At 38.1% G+C, this 18,312-nt stretch overlaps 1 protein-coding gene across 1 annotated transcript in view; it reads left to right on the top strand.

Annotated features, from left to right (window-relative positions):
* ric8a (ric8 guanine nucleotide exchange factor A) overlaps nt 1-18,312 on the top strand; it is a 106,558-nt gene that overhangs the window by 63,739 nt on the left and 24,507 nt on the right. The window contains exons 8-9 of the mRNA XM_067144218.2: nt 4,781-4,958; nt 14,799-14,918. Of these exons, the coding sequence (XP_067000319.2) occupies nt 4,781-4,958; nt 14,799-14,918 (298 nt within the window). The remainder of the gene's footprint in view (nt 1-4,780; nt 4,959-14,798; nt 14,919-18,312) is intronic.

The raw sequence follows: 18,312 nt of genomic DNA, 5'->3' as shown, positions 1-18,312 counted from the left end.
ATTTCCTGGATTAGCCTTAGACTCCAAGGAGTCATTTGTTCCAAAGGTATGAGAAGAATTGGCCACAGTGTGTGTTTTTCTGTTCTTTCCGAGGCTCTTGTTTCCTTTCGAAAGCAACTTTTATCTTTCACCTTTTTTACTGACTCCCTACGCCTATCACAGTCAAGGGTTTTTCTGTCAGGGTGAACACCCTTTAATCTTGAATAGTCTCCCATTTCATCTGCATGGCAGCAGGTGATTTTTGTACCTGCTGGTTGGTGTTGAATAAGGCCACTCCTTTAGAGTACAGACACCTTTTGCAGCCACTTCCTTGCTTGTGACAGGTAGAGCCTGGCTAGCCGAACATTGTGCTCAGGTTGACAGGGTTGACAGGTTATGCTTTCCCATCCCATTGTAGCCGAAAACATATCTGAGTTAGAAAACATTTAAACAGATAGGAAAAACTCTTCTCTAAAACTTAGTTACTTAAATCAAAATAACAGTTGACTATTATTGCCTTTAGGAACACCATGCTATTGGTTGTGATTTAATAAACTTTTATCCATGTTTATCAACAAAGGAGGAACATCAGAATAGATGTAGGATCAATTAAATTTCATATTAGTTCATTCTATCAAAAAAAAAAAAAAATGTATTTTAGTGGGTGAGAATGTCAAATAGAAATCCAGCTGGTTGGTGGGGGGAAAAAAACTAGGAGAAATAATTATTTACCAGGGCAAGGGTGCAGAAGACATGTATATGAGCGAGTGACTGTACGGTTTGGGTCACATAGCTGTCAGCTTGCATTTGGGAGATAGTGAATTTGAACCCCGCTGTTGGCATCCCTGAAAGTGGTTTTGCATGGTTTCCCATTTTCACACCTGATAAATGCTGCTTCCTTCCTACTCATAGCACTTTCCTATCCCATCGTCGCCATAAGACTTACCTATGTTGGTGTGATGGAAAGCAAATAGTAAAAAAAGAAATTTAAAAAAAAAGAGAAAAGAAAGAAGAAATCTGTACAGTGTATTAGGATGATAAAGAAGAACCAGATAGGGAGAAGAATCTTATATAAGGCAATGTTACAGTTGGCAAAAGCTCTCAGAGATTGAGTACGGTACTTTTTTGCTATTTGTTTCACATCGCACCAACTCAGACAGGTCTTATAGTGACTATGGGATAGGATAGGGCTAAGATTGGGATTTTTCTGGAGAGAAAATGGGAAACCATAGACAGCCATCTTCAGGACTGCTGCCAGTGAGGTTCGATTCCACCCCGTCCTGAATGCAAACCGTGAAATCATTTCGCTCAGTGGGTATGGTATTGATGCGGTAACTGTTCAATCATCGTCATCTAACAAGTCTCATAAATGAACTTTTTTGCATATTGCAATTTAAGTAAGGCTCCTTTCCACTTTGTTATTGAAATGGACATGAACAAAACATAATACAGCATTTCTTGCAGAGTACTTCTTGTGGTTATTGTTTTAAGTGTTAAAGTCACCAATAAATTACCTGTACATTTGTATTTCTTCCTGCATTGCAATACTCCATAGTTGCATAAGATCCATTCTTAAGTTTGGAACAGTCCCAGGCCTGTTACCAACTGCTGCATCTTCAAACACTCGTCTTGTTCTCTTACACACAATGTTTCTTACTCTCTGATTGATGAAAATATTATGTTAAAGCATCTGTTTCTTATGTTATCCAAATTTAACATGTTTGTTTCACCATCCTTCTGTTTTCTCTTTAACCACCTTGTGAGAAAGATTTTAAATACTTAAACCATTGTATTCCTAAAGAACTGAAAGATAAGTGCACTAAACTTGAGAATTAGACACCCTTAATGTACATGTTGCACCCATGTGAAGACGACTGTTTTTCATATCATGCTGACTTGGTCAGGGATAGGGTACATAATACTCACCTCGAAACTTCACTTACGCGATGGAATGGCAATGTACAGAAAAGGGTAGGCTACTAACTACAAGTCAAACTACGATTCCCTATTGACATATATGGAAAGATAGATGCTTTCATGGCCCTTAATTGTAAACATGATAATAAGCTTTTAGGCTTATATGGAAGGATATTTTGCCCAAAAATAATAATAAACTATCAAAATATTGTCAGTTACAGCAGGGGTGGATTGTAAATACCTAAACAGTGGGATATTTAAACAGTGAATCAGATCGCCATACATCATCATCATCATCATCATCATCATCATCATCATCTTCCTTCCAAGTATTGGGCCATGTGTCCCGTTACGGTCTTGCATTTTTCTTTTCGCAAGACTTGAAAGCAATCAAATGTCCTTCTGACAGGTTGCTAGCTTGAAGGAAGTAAGACCATTGGTGGGCCCGATACTTGGAAGGATAAGGATGATGATGATGATGATGATGATGACATAACCTCCTTCCATACATTGTTACCTCAACAATAGGTCGGTCTATAAATGATAACATCGTGACAAACATGTCAGGCAAAGTAAACATCTTCTACTGAATTCCATAAATACGGCCCAATGGAGTTGAACTGACAAATAATATATATTGATATGGCCAGAAAACAGTCTAAAGAATGCTAAACATGATGATAAGAAAAGAATATCATTGACATAATAAAGGTTTGTTATTGTTTTGCGAGCAAAGTTAAGACTCATGGGAATCCTCACATTTTCCCAGTATGCTACTCTTTTCATAATAAAATTCATTATAACTACACGACCTTCATAAAACACAAATTATTTGTAACTTGAGTGGAAATTCTGCCCACATTAAAATGGCAAAATTGTAGACCCTGTGAACCACAAAACATTTCATACAACTCAAATAAAACAGTAATCCAAGATCTGTTCTGCTCTGTTGTGCCGCTGTTGAAATACTGCAGTAAAATAAACCCCAAACAATATGGACATATATTAGGTGTACACCGGGAAAGAAAACAACCTGGACTACAAATAACTATGTGGAAATCTTCCTACATTAACAGGAAAAGCAAAAACCCAGGTCATATTCCTCCAGTATGCATACTACAGATCGTTAAATTAACAGATGAATTGTGTTCTTGTCTCATAGAAATCAATCTCATTGGATTCGTGGTCTCTCATTATTCAGAAGACTTCATATACCAGCTTCCATGCATTACATGACCTTCATTATCTCGTTCCTTGAAAAAAATCTCTTTTGAAGACGTATAAATGTATATCAGTGTGATTCATTTCAAAGATCCCACATATATTTATACCAGTCGCAGTATACACGTAACCTGGGATACCACTTCCGAAGAATATTATTAATCTCTCTAAAATTCCTAATACAGATTCACATAATGGTCTTCCAATACATAATTATCCTCATATTCATATCCATAGACTCTGATATTATTTCAGCTCCATGACTTACAATGCAATTACTGTATTTACTCACTTAAAGACCTTATTATCAATCACATTTCACGAACCTATATCTGTCACTTCCCACATTAATCATCTGTAAGCTACATTGCAAAGACTGCGTTCTACATTCCAATAAGCCATCCGAGCTAATAAGTTACCAGCATATTCAAGTTACACATCAAGAAGACTTCAATTCTGACACCATCTGTATTCTGTTTATTTTTGACAACCCTCACAGATTCACCAGTCTATATTTGTCTCGAATAGTGTACGTAACCAATATCTTTAGTCATGAGAAGAAATTGAACCCTTATAAATCCAAACTCGAGATCATCACAACAACTGGTCTAAATTTAAATACCCTTGACGTTATTATGCCTAGCTCTGAGAACATTACTCAAATCATTTCAACATAACACACATTCGAGGGCCGATGACCTTCGATGTTAGGCCCCTTAAAACAGCAAGGAAGCAAGCATCAACACACATTCGGAAAAATTAAGCAGTTTAATACATATTCCATGTAATATGATCCTTAGTTGAAAACTCTATTTATTCCCTCAAGCTACTCGTCTTATTCACATAAACAAATCCTAGCCTTACTTTAATGAATTACAGAAATACTAAAATTAAAAATAAAGGAGGAGTATACTGAGTCAATACGTACATTAATAAATAGTGGTAAGGTAAAAATCTCCACTTCCTCCTCGTCTGCATGGAATCGAGTATATTACGTTATTATTTCCACATCGGGTTGCCATCATCTTTGCCCCAACCGTGCTCTCAACCTTGTATTATACATATCGTGGCTTCTACAGATTTATTATTCTCCATTGTCCATGCTTAACCTGAAATCTCAAAGAAAAGAGTGTTGATAATGTGCATTCTTCAAGTAACTCAGTAGCACGAAACATATATGCACCATATTGATAAACACTTCAAACATGTGTTTACACTTAAAATACTACTGCAATTGCTTGCAGAAAAACTTGGATACATGTAGAAATCACATTACTTGATAGTACAATGTATATATCATCTAATAGTAATCTGCTGTGCCTTATACTCTCAAATACCAAATAAATTATCATCACAGTGCCTTTCCTTTAAGAATACATTAATATTTCACTTAAAATCCTGTTATATTATTCACACTGTGCCGACAGACACCTGTCTGCAGAGACCAAACAGTTATAACGTCAAAAATAGCCTTTTTTGTGTGTGCATGCGTGCATGATGTAACCTTGTTTCTGTATTGTTATCCAACAGTTTTTACTAAAATTCCAGAATATCAAAAATTTGTGGGTTTAAGAATTTGGAACACTGAACTCTTATTCTTTACATAAAATTGTAATACTTTAGCAGATATATGTTTTCCTAATAGATAATATATTCATTGCAGTGATGCGTATGATTAAATACACTGGTTATGGGAACGCAGCTGGACTGTTTGCCAATAGAGGCTTATTGCTGGGAGGAAGTAGCAGTGGATCAAGATCAGGATCTGGATCTGGAACTGCTCACTATTCTTCTGACAGTGAGGACAGTGATACAGAGGAGTACAGGGAATACAGAGACAAGTAAGTTTTCTTCTTATTTGAAGTTCTAGTATAGATGAAGAACTGATAAACTTATGTAAAATAAAATGGTATGAATAATCATGTTTGTGCGAGAATGTTGTTAACAAAATTATTATGTTGTATGGGTTAGGGTTATGAACATTGTGAATTTATTATGGTTTATATATGAAAATCCTTCACCTGGTTAACTGTTTTTAGATAAAGTAGTTTCAAATCTGACCTACTGTAAAAAAGTAAAGAATATAAAAGAACACACTTTTTTTTTTACTATTTGATCAGCAGAAGTAAGACAGAGTTCTTGAGCCTGAGGGGAGCTGAAGCAGGTTTCAAGATGGCTGGGGTAGAGATCTCATCAGCAAGTTTGTTTAGATACCTTGACTCAGATGTCCAACAAGATGGTGGATTGGAGGGGGAAATACAGAGCACATTCCAACTTCAAGGGAGAGAGCAGGTTCTCGGCTTTCAAACGGTATAACTTACTGCATTTCATGAATGCCTGAACTAGTTGCAGAAGGGTACCTCTCCTTAGGCCCCCACGACTGCCTGATAGGCAGCTAGGTACACCAGTGAGTTAAGAAACTTGATTACAGAAAAGTTTGTTCCTGGTGGGTCACGAAAATGTTGATTGACAAGCATAAAAACACTCGGAAAGACATCTGTTCTGAAGTTCTGGAATGGGACACTAATGAGCAGTGAAATTTGTTGTTGCACATAGTGGCAGAAGATGAAAATCAAGTCCATCATTACAACCTGCAGACAAAAATACAGTCCAGGGAATAGCACCATAAGACTTCACTATGCCAGTAGAAATTTGGGAACATGCCTTTTGCTTTTAAAGTCATGACGGTAGTATTCTGAGATAAAGGTGGAGTGTTTCTTGTGGATGTTATAGAGGAGGGTAGCACCATTAGTAGATTATAGCTCATGCAAATAGACATGCACGGGAGAGGTATAGCACACTGGGGAAGTGCAGTGTGGTGAAAGAGGACTAGCACGTGGTGACGCGATACAAGCATGCATAGGAGAGGGTAAATGAGGATATTTTACAAGCCATATGAAACATAAAATCTTACTGCAAACCTCCACATGAAACGTACTGGTCCTCAGTTTTCTTTACGTGCTCACAGCATTTCTTCCAGCCCCTTTTGTAATGGAAGCAATTTATTCATCCATAAGTTTTAATAATGCATCCATTCTGAAAATTGCATATTGTCACAGATGCTGTTCTTGATACTTACCCATATCAGCTCAACAGGATTCAATTCTTGGTGTAAGAGAAGATGATGTAATACGGTATGACCCTGTTTGGCTAAAATACTGTCTATTTTATAAGTGAATTGGACCGGGTTGTTCCTTTCGATTAGTAAAAATAACTGGGTTCTCAGCATGTCTTCATGAAAACCAATTCCCTTTTCTATTAACTAGAATCTTTTTTTATCTTCTCGTGAAGTACAATCTTGGAAGGAGTTAATCGCTTGTGGTAAAGTCTATAATGAGGAGAGTATGAGGTAGTAAATTAAATAATAATCTCTCTCTAAACCACTTTGCATAATTTGTGAAGTCTATGCCATTGTGAAAATTCCCTATTTGCTTGCTAGATTTAAATTTTACAAAGGCATTCGTTACAAAATCATTCTTCCCGCCAACATGGATGATGATAATTGTTTCCTTTTGAAACAGGTTTAAACAGGCCCTGCAGTGAATTGTCACTCCATCCTTATGGTGCCGTGCAAGAAGTGTGAATGTAAGTCTCATTCATATAGCACATTGGACGACACTCATTTCTGTACTTTTGTATACTAAGTAAGCAATTCGGTTGGTCCCGATACTGCTTTGTTTTTGTTTCTGAAGTTTTTCATGTGGTGTTTTTTTGTTTTTCAACTGCATCCTTGAAGGAAAAGAATTTTATGCAATGTGTCTATACTTCCAAGAACCTCTGTGGCTCAGGTGGCAGCGCGCTGGCCTCTCACCGCTGGGTTCCATGGTTCAAATCCCGGTCACTCCATGTGAGATTTGTGCTGGACAAAGCAGAAGCGGGACTGGTTTTTCTCCGGGTACTCTGGTTTTCCCCGACATATTTCATTCCAGCGACACACTCCAATTTCATTTCATTTGTCATTCATTAATCATTGCCCCAGAGGAGTGCGACAGGCTTCCGCAGCCATTCCTATCCTCGCTGCTAGATGGGGGCTTCATTCATTCCATTCCTGACCCAGTCGAATGACTGGAAACAGGCTGTGAATTTTCATTTTCATTGTCTGTACTTCCTTAGAAATTTATTGAAGTCTGCAATTTTGATGAATTTTCTTTAAAGTAGGTAATCTTTTATCTGCAATGTAGAAATTAGTTGCCATACTGTGGATGACTTACTCATTAAGATTGTCTAAAATGGCCTTCCAAGATCTTGGGGGCCTTTCCTTGTAATGATGAGGATTCACCTTTCTAGACACTTTTCAGTTCATTCTTTATTTGCCAGTTACTTCAGCCACTAATTTGAAAATGGATTTGAGTTTCAACAAAGCACCAAGCACAGCTTTCTTCATAAATTGGTTGACATTAGCAACCACTTCATCGGTTTGAACTTCACCATGCTTTGTAACATCATCAACTCCAAATGTGTTCCCACAGAGTAATACCAGCTGAGGGCTTCAACATGATCACAGTACGTCCATTGATGGTGACCAACTGAGTAGGGAATACTAGACCTGTAGGCCAGGCCTACTGTGCATCTTGTTTACAGTGTTCTCTTCTATTTGCTGAGCTGTAGCGATGGACATATATGAAGTAATACTGGCAACACCAGCAGAAATGGTAGATAGGAGGAATATATTCATGACTTGTGTGATGTAGGGGCCTGCAGTAATGAAATGAGGAAATCATCCACACACAAAAAATCAAAAATTGAGACGGATATTGCTGTGGCAAAAGTAGAACTGAGAGATAAAAAGATGGAAGCAGAGAGAACTTTGAAAATATTTAAAATTGCAATGCTTTTGGAATGCAGTGGATATACAAACTGCCCAAGAGTGTATGAAAAGGGAAACAGTTTCTATAAAATTAGGAAAGGAGACAGATTATATCAGTTATTTCTGGCATTGCTGCAGCAATCCTTGCTAAGTTTGTATTTTACCCAGGGTTTAAGGCCAGATGTCCCTTCTAGTGCCACATGGCTTTTCAGGTGAAAATTTTCCAGGATTCCAACCTAAGCTGCCTGGGTGTAAAGCCAGCAGCCAAGCCACTGCACTGTGCACAGGCAAGATGTGGGAATGAACAAGCCTCTTCAGTAATCTTTATCCTGCCACCACTTGACTTCCAGTATTTTCTCCCATACCAGGTTTCTCCTCACCATGTCCTTTTGCACACGCTTCATTCATTCATTCATTCATTCATTCATTCATTCATTCATTCATTCATTCATTCATTCATTCATTCATTCATTCATTCATTCATTCATTTCATTCATTAGTCTGCCTCTAGGTCTTTTTCTTTCAAAATAAGTTGTCGGTGTTCAGGTTGATGCCACTGTTGACCTGAGGAACTTCATCTCTGTTGCTTGTGTCTGGTTGTCCTCTCTAGTCAGGGTAGCAGTTTTCTAGTCCATAGGTTAGGGTAGGACATCTTAGCTTCCTTGGGGGAAGCTTTTTACCATAGAAGCTGTAAGACAGAACTGTAGGAGACTATTGCATGAAAAGAGGCTATAAAGTCTACCATGTACAAAAGTATAGAGCAAATATTGAACCTATGAGAAAAATCAAATGGTTTGTACCACAGGCAGTAAGTATCTTTTTCCATACAGGAGAATCCTACTTGTACACTTATAGTGAATTAAAAATATGAAAACAGGATAATGTTTCATCAATGTTATATGACTTTTGTTTTCATTATCCTTAACCTTCAGTCCAATATTTGCACATGTTTTATTATACTTGTGCTGACGAGTACAAAGCTTTCTTCTATTATTCATTTCATTTACGCCTCAGTAAAGGTAACTGACCCAGATCCTGTTACATAGGATCTGGTTCAGAGTCATTAACCAAAAAGTTTATATTGAAAGACCTATCAACTGGAAAGTGCACATTTGATTAAGATACTCTCCTTTTGTGTAATTGAATATATTCTAGATATATTCAGAACATAGACCACATTTCTGAGTAAACCATAGAAAGAAACAGTAATGACAAAAGGTATTTGCAACACAAGTAGGAAAATCTCTTCAAGATATATTTCCAGTGAAACAGGGTATAAGGGTCCTTTCCAGTAGGTGTCACAAAGTCTTACCAAACTGTAGAACATCAAACTTAGAATATCAAAATTAAATTCTACTTTCTATTCTTCTTTTTCTATCGCTTTTCCTACATTTGTGGGGTCGCGTGTGTGAACAGTATCGCACATGTGGATTTGGCCCTGTTTTACGGCCGGATGCCCTTCCTGATGCCAACCCTATATGGAGGGAGGTAATCACTATTGTGTGTTTATGTGGTGGTTGGTAGTGTAATATGTTGTATGAATATGAAGAGGAAAGTATTGGGACAAACACAAACACCCAGTCCCCGAGCCAGAAAAATTAATCAGACGTGATTAAAATCCCCGACCCGGGCGGGAATCGAACCCGGGACCCTCTAAACCGAAGGCCTCAATGCTGATCCCTTCAGCCCAGGAAACGGACCAAATTCCACTTTCTATTGCAGCTGTTGAATATAATGAAGGTCTTGCTCGAATGAATGAATAATCACTTCACATCTTAGGAGCATTGTTTCAAAACGTATTAAATGCAATTGAGGTCAGAATACATTTTGATGTGGTTCCCACCAATTAGGATGTGCTCTTTAACGCTGTTGAGTTAGATTGGTTAATTTCGTATTCTTTCCCATAGGAATTCAGTGCTGAATAACATGATTCGGTACAAATCGTTTTAAGTGCACCACGGCAAATGGTTCAAAATGTATTATGTTCACAATAATGTTTCCCAGCCTGCATTTATCCCGCTCTTTTCTTGGCTGATCCCGCTATTTTTACATCGTACTTGACAGTGTGGTATTGCTTGCATGCCTGTTCATTTTCGATTACCATGGAGGGCTACTTACCCGTAGAAGGGCATTTGGAAAGAAGTAGAAAGCAAATAACAGTTGCAATTCTGTTCACAGTACAATTGAACTTACAAGAACGGAATACAGCTTATGGGCGTAGCTGTACTAGTCGCTTATTCTTCTTTTCTAGGTGAATAGTGGTGATCAAGCAAAAGTGGTCTGCTCAAAATTTTTTCAGAAATTGTTCGTGATAAGCCAAGCCAGGATTAGTAATATATCCAAAGCTGTTAAGAATGGTGAAGGTGTTTGAGAGAAGAGAGGCGGGAATAGGAAGAGTACTCTGTTTGCTACAAAGAAAGGAAAGGTGATTGCCTTTATTTCTCAGTTAAGAGGAAGGGAATGGCATTACAACAGGAATAAAAAGAGAATGGCATTACAACAGGAATAAAAGTCAGAGGCTTTATCTATTAGCAGAGTTAAACATAAACAGACTCCACGAAATGTATAATGCAAGTGTTTCCGTGGACCTGAAAGTGAAAACATGGTTGTTCCAGAATATTTTCTGTACACAGTTCAGCATTGGGTTTTAGATGAGGTACATTTCAATAAATCGATCACCTGTATCAGGCTGTTCGCAGATGGATGAAAATGAAAACCTACAACCTGTTTTCCAGTCATTGACCGGGTCAGGGATGGAATGAATGAAACATATACAGTAGAACCTCGATAATTCGAAATCGGTTAATTCAAAATCCCGCCTAATTCGAAGAAGCTCTCGTTCCCGGAAACATTAGATACAGTTTTGCATGTTATTTAAATTGTTTAATTCGAAATACGGATAATTCGTAATTTGAAGTACAATGTCGGCCCCATTACCGAAATTCAGACTTTTAATTCGAAACTGCCTTTACATTTTAAAACAATAGTATGTTACAGAGTAATGTCAACTCGAAATTTATCCGTGTCATAATAGAACGCGTGTTCCAGAACGTCGAGGGGTACCGTAGCTTTCCGCAATTACACTCACTTCGGTGGGTCCACAGTGCGCTTCATGAATTCTTTTGTATTCAACCTTTTAAGGAACGCCGTAATATCACGCAACAGGCAGTGTGCGGAAAAACAGAATCCGCGAACACTGGCGATGCCGACAGTTAATGAAAAAACGTGGCCCATATAATAAATTCGTAAGCACCTAACAATATTGTCATTGGCGATGAAACTGCATGGTTTTATTTTAATGCGAGCATAAACGGTCTTATGGTTTTAAAGGAGAAAGTGCCAGCCGGAGGATGGGGGTCATTGTAGTGCATTGCAATGCACATGGAAGCGAGAAACTTTATTCCCTCGTCATAGGAAAGTTCGATAAGCCACAATGTTTTAAGGTGTCGGGCACTTTCCATGCTAGTACAAAGCATCTAAAAATACAAACAGTACAGAAATCCAAAAAATAATGCATTTGCACAGAGGAACCAGCATAATTTATCCTCGTCTTTGAATTGTGTGATGTTTTTCTTTCATTGCGTGAGGTTATGTTTGTGAATGATTTATCCAAGTGCATTATTTGAACATTGTAAATGCATCTTGTTGGATACACGTCGGAAATAGTTTATTTCCATGGCATTTGAAAGGTTTAAACCGTGCGTCGAGGTGATCGCATGTATTAATGAGTCTTAGAATACTTTGTGACGCGGCAAGTGTTTACATTTCTGAAGTACGAAAGAAGTGCCATGGCGGGAAATCGTACAAGGATAGAGTCATAGGAAAGTTCGATTTTAAGGGCACCGGGTATTTTCTGTGCAAATACATCTAAAATGCATACAGTATAGTAATCCAATGAATAAAGCACTTGCACATGGGAGCCAGCATAGATTTCTCCTCGTCTTTGAATCGTGTTTCTTTTTCTTTCTTTCGTTGCGTGAAGTTATGTTTGCCAGTGAGATATCCAAGTGTATTATTTGAATACTGTAAATGCACCTTCTTGGAAATATTTCTTTTTTCATGGTATTTAAAAGGTATAAACTGTGCATGCAGTATCGGGGCTTAGAATATTTTGTAATGCAGCAAGGGTTGGTACTTCTGAATTGCGAATTGGCGGTTAATTTGAAATCACGTAATTCGAAGTCCGATTTTTTAGTCCCCACGACTTCGAATTAACGAGGTTTTACTGTATAGGCTGTTATTACAATGGAGTCGCCACTCCCAAGGTGATTAATTAATGAGTGATAAATGCTATGATGTGATAATGGAGAGTGTTGCTGGAATGAAAGATGACAGGGAAACCGGAGTACCCGGAGAAAAACCTGTCATGCCTCCGCTTTGTCCAGCACAAATCTCACATGGAGCCACCGGGGTTTGAACCACGGTATCCAGCGGTGAGAGGCCGATGCGCTGCCGTCTGAGCCACGGAGGCTTTCGCAGATGGATGTGGAGGCCAAAACAAGAACATGCATGTTATCCATGCTCTAGTTTACTGGCTACAAACCAAAGCACCCGCTAACATTTCCATGATTGTCGTCATCCTTCCTGTCAGAGGACATTCCTTTTTACCCGCAGACAGGGTTTTTGGTGTTGTTGAAAAGTTTATTCGTAAGTGCTCTAACATCGTTACTCCCGAGGAATACCAAGAGATCTATCAGTCTTTGGGGGACTGAAAACATCTAGGAAAAGAATGGTTTATAAGGGACTACAAGATTTTCGCCAAGCATTTTAAGAAATTGGACGGGATAAAAGAAATGAAGGGAATGATTCTGAAGAAAAGCGAGAATAGTGTCACTATCACGTTAGAGTAAAGATGGAACCAACGTACAGGTTTGATGACCCCTCAAAGCGATTCGTAACCCTTCTGAAACGAGGCATAAGGCTGGGTCAGGTACATGAACCTCTCGTAATAGATAAACCAAGAGCATTTATCTGACGCTAAAAACTGGATGTCGAGAACCTACTGTAAACCAGATTTGGAGACAACTGGAAGGTGATGGACAGTTTGCAATTTTATGTTTCAGCACTAAACATCGGTTGAACGCCCGATACTGGTAGGCCGACTCATGATGACGACTGTGACTGTTTGCATGAGGAAAATGGATTACTTGCAAGACTGTAAATATCCATATAGCATTGACAATGTGCGCTGTAGCTAACAACAAAGTCAATAAAAATCTTTGGAATCAAATGAGCGTTTCAAATCGTATTCTGTGAATAAAAGGTTGTATCAAAACATATTTTGTTCAGTGAATTGGTTCAAAACATATTACATACCTGCCAACTTGTCCGATTTAGGTGGGAGACTCCCGATTTTGTACAATTTTTCCCGTCTCCCGATTATTCCAATATTTCTCCCGATTTTAGCTTATTTGAGTGAACTTTAAACATTTGTTTTCAAATCCCACCATATCAGCTTTGTACGCAAGTGGCCGAAAGTCCTTCACTCATTGGCCTCTTTGAAATGAAAAATATCAACGTTTATTAATACGAGAAATGCACACGAATGTGCGATGTTTATTGAAACCTGTGTATCGCGAAGTGTATATCGACTGTCAATCTCTCGTTCTTGCGTGCTATGTTCCTGTTCATTCGTATCAGTCTAGTCAATTCTAGAGACTAATTGCTAGATTTGGAATCTGTTTTAGTAATTTAGTGACAGAATTTCAAAGATAGCGACTAATGATTTTAGGAGCCATTTGGAGACAATTCTGGCGAGTTTTAATTTATTACTTGATAAAAATAGCATTGCGCTTCTCATAATCATGCGGGCACGAGATGCAGTATATTAATCTATGCATTTTCTAAGTAATTGCTTCTAAGTGCGTGACTGATTCACATGTGTGGAGCATGAGTTCATACTATTTTCGGTAGGCGTATCAGAGACCGATTATCTCACTCACATACTTCCTGTGAGCCTCATATAACAACAGTCGTGTTTTGAGACAATAAGTGTTATAATATACGGCACCATAGTACTCCTGTATTGCGCAATATAAGTAGAATAAGCAGTCTTGATCAATTGTATCTCCTGATTCCTCCCGATTTTTCCTGATTTTCATATCTAAATCTCCTGATTTTTGGTTTTGTAAAGTTGGCAGGTATGGTATTAAGTGAAATTTTATAATTAGAATGACGCCTTCATATATTGGGAAATGATTTGAATCGTGACTGCTTCTGGAACATAAACTCAGTACCTAGATTTTGCCGTTTAGAATTTTGACATGTCCTATTTGGTTAGAAAGTAAAACGTATTTTAAAATTATATAAAATTATAATCTGTGCACTTAATATGATTTGAAACGATGCTCCTCATCTAATACAGTATATTTATTCTAGTAGAAGATGGATACAGCCTTTCTCTTCATTCCTTTACACATAACCTAGTTGCTGACATCGACCCTTGGTACACGTCACTAATTGTACTTCACAAAGCGTCCTATAGACTGCTCCACAGAAATCTGTTGTATTCCAACAACAGTTTTATGCAGTCTGTAAGGAACTCATTCAGAAAATTCCCAGCTTTACTTTTCAGGATTGCCTTTTGTTACTCATGAATATTAATGAAACTTAAAATACAGTATATTAAATTTCATGTAATGACTCACTAATTTTTCTCCCATCTGTCGAAATAAGGCTCATCCCTGCATCCTTATTCTGCTGCTCTTTCCATTTATGCTCTTGCAGTAGGTACTAAAATTCTATTTTACGGTATTTAGTTGTGGCAAAACAAAATGCGAAGTTCTTGTTAGCATTTTCTGTGAGTAGGTTATATGAGAAATACAAAATAATCTTTACGTTGTGTTAATCTTGCTCTGCTTTGTTTATTTTTTAGGATAAATCCAGTGACTGGTTGCTATGAACCTCCAAAACCTAATCCTACAGCTGGTATGACTGAAGAGCAGAAGGAGTATGAAGCAATGCAGCTTGTGTCTATGATGGATAAACTTTCTAGGTGGGTGCATTTATGAATATTTTTTTAACTAGGCTGAACCTGTTGAAATTCAACTGTTGAGTGACAGCATTTTCTACATGTAGTTTACAGTGGCTTAATACAGATTCCAGGAATTAACTTAAAGACTGAAGTGTGTGATACATATTTGCAGAGAAATTTAAGTCCAATATCTCTGAAATGTAGTGCTGTTAGAGCACCTCTTTAAGCATTACTTTCATTGTGCTTTGTCTCTCTAGCACTGTTTGTACTTTCAAATTGTCAAATGATCGAAGTCAGGACATCGCTACGTACAGCTGGCCATGGCTAAATACAAGCTGGGGTAAATATACACCAATACGGTCTAAAGTCTGCCCTTGAGCTGAATGCAAGGCGAAAAAGAAACTGGCATCGAACTCTTGGGTGGTGTTAAATCAATTCTACCAAGCTCGATAGCTGCAGTCGCTTAAGTGCGGCCAGTATCCAGTATTCGGGAGATAGTAGGTTCGAACCCCACTGTCGGCAGCCCTGAAAATGGTTTTCCGTGGTTTCCCATTTTCACACCAGGCAAATGCTGGGGCTGTACCTTAATTAAGGCCACGGCCGCTTCCTTCCCACTCCTAGCCCTTTCCTGTCCCATCGTCGCCGTAAGACCTATCTGTGTCGGAGCGACGTAAAACAACTAGCAAAAAAAATCAATTCTAGGAATCAAAACTCTCTCTGTACAACACTTAACTCCATAATGATTTCAAGATCCAAACAACTGTCATGCATTTTTCATACAATTAATCTTGATCTGTTTAGAAGCCCCTGTATAGCATTTAATTTTCTTAATAACATTACAATTGCTCCAGTTTTAATTTAAGGACATGAAGAGACAAGCTACTTAATTTTCTAAGCTGTTCAGAAACTCTATGGGAAATTGGAGAGTTTAATTTTCATCTTCAGTAATTAAGTTATTTACACTGATGTGCCATTCCATAAATTTAGAATTGTTTTCATCACATTGTTTATTTTTAGGGGTAGGAAATGCAATTTTTGACAAACTTATGGCATCTTTTGGTGACTCAAATTTATTCCCATACATTTCTGAGACGGTCTTGCATTGCGATGATAGAGAGCGGTAAATAAATAACAGATTGCTCTGGCGATTCATGATTCACTGAAGGATGATCTCCTTTACCAATTTTCAGCAAAAAATCAGCAAAATCTAATTCTTGTCTTGCTCACATATATTTAAACAGATGAAATACAGTAGAAGTCTGTTATAGCGAGAATTCACAACAGCGGAAAACTTACTCTCTATGACAAATTGTCATTATATCCGATTTTTGTATAAAAGTTGGAAAACCCCCATACACATTAAAATCGGTATGAAACGCCAATCAGTTTGTTCAAAACTTGCATTTCTATGGATGATATCCACACTACGATTTCCTTATTTTTCGAAATCCTATACTACGTGAAAGTGTATGTTTAATTTCATTCTGGAAAAAAATAATACAGTTTCGTATTTCTCTGAATCCAAGACGAACCCCACTTTTCCCTTTAAAATTTTTAATTGTGCTAAAAAAGTGTGTTGTAAAATCATATGAATGCCTTTGTTGTACAGTACGCATTTTTATACCATTTTTAGACGCTGAACATTGGTTTTCCTTACGCCGCATTTTTTGCGGGGGCACAATTATTCTTTATTTCCGTGGGTTTAATGACCATTAACTTAAAATTGGCATCATAATACCGAAGAGAACCCATTGAAAATTTGCCGGCAATACCTATCCCATGCGTCTCTACAATACGGCAATCCGTCAGCAAAATATTCTTGCTCTCTATAAAAATGTAACGGTACTTTTACTCAGCGTCAGATATAACCGCCTACCGCTACACGCACGTCTCGCTTGCCGGGTTCGGCCGACTTCAGCGGATAGTTAGACCTAATTGCGGACGTTGAAGGTCAACGAATGAGTTTATTGCGCCACGGTATGGCCTTTCCACCCATGAGTTTTTCGTGCACATACCTCACAATTTCGACTTCTTTAAAGCGTCTTTGTTGCGGACCACTGAATGCATTTTTTGTACCTTTGTCTTCGCGCTGACGCCAAATATTAACTTAGTTAGGCCTACGCCATATTTTCTTGCGGCTGCACAATTATTCTACATTTCCGAGTGTTTAATAACCGTTACCGGTAACTTTAAATTGGCATAATATCTACAAGAATCCGTTGACAATTTGCCGGCAATACCTCTTCCACGTATCTTTACGACTATCCATCACGAAAATATTCTTGCTGTCTATATTTTTACCTAGAGTTAGGTACAGTAGACACGTTATAACTCTGCCACTGAGCAGCCGTGGCCTTTCTAAGAATTCGAAGGCTCGCATGTTTTGATGCCATTCTGAAGATTTGAGAAACGTTTTTGTAGAAGCTGATAGAATGCCATTCTCTCTTCACTATTTCCCGAGATCCAGTGACGTTACACACAGGCACTGTACAACCGGTTGTGACGGCTAACGATGTATAATAAAGAGGCGGTCGCTTATTGTTGACGAATTTTGCGTGTGCGTGCGGGCGTGAAAAGAAGCAGCGTGGTTACCGCGAGAGTTGCCAGTGGTATGCATTACTGTTAGGCTGCGAATGTAAGACGACCCTTGATTTTTCGCATGAGATTCTGAGGGGAAAAGCGTCATCTTGGATTCGGAGAAATACGGTATCACTCCAGAGTTTTCTTCTTCAAATGGCATCACCTAACCTATCCGTATATGTGTCATGAAAACATATTTGATACGCATGTAGAGAAATGAGTTATGCTCGCTAAAAATTTACATGTGAATAGCCTTTCCGAAATTTAACTAGGCGCGAGAAAATATGAACTATCCTCTGAAATCAGTGGTGTTCTCTGCCATATCTTGAGGTGCATCATATTCTTACTTAATTTCAGTATATAGCATTAAAATTAAGAGGTCGTTTACTTCAGCCGTTATTTTTAACGAGTTACCAACTGCTATCGGCCACGTTATTTACGCATTTATTACGAAAACTTGTTATTCTCTTTCATCGAATTTTCTTTAGAGAATATCAATCGTATTACTAATCGACTCCAACATCGCCTTCGAATGTTGACGAGAGAGCTCGCAAATTCACATAGTGAGAAAACTATACTGTACCAAAGACGATCGATCGCATTTTGTGGCAAACGTTTCGGTTTCCTTATTCAAACAGCGTCACCTATCCTAACTTAACCATACTGTACATATGAGAAAACATGCTTCAAGTGCCACTGGAGAAATTATAAACCTTCTCGCTATAAATTTACATGATAATAACATTTCCGTCATTTAACCAGACGCAAGAAAATATAAACTAACCTGTGAAATCAATTATGCACTCTGCCATATCTCGAGGTGTATCCCATTTTT

Source organism: Anabrus simplex, chromosome 3 (assembly GCF_040414725.1).
Source record: "Anabrus simplex isolate iqAnaSimp1 chromosome 3, ASM4041472v1, whole genome shotgun sequence".
NCBI lineage: Eukaryota > Metazoa > Arthropoda > Insecta > Orthoptera > Tettigoniidae > Anabrus > Anabrus simplex.
The sequence above is the reverse complement of the archived record's forward strand: the minus strand, read 5'-3'. Positions and strand labels throughout refer to the sequence as shown.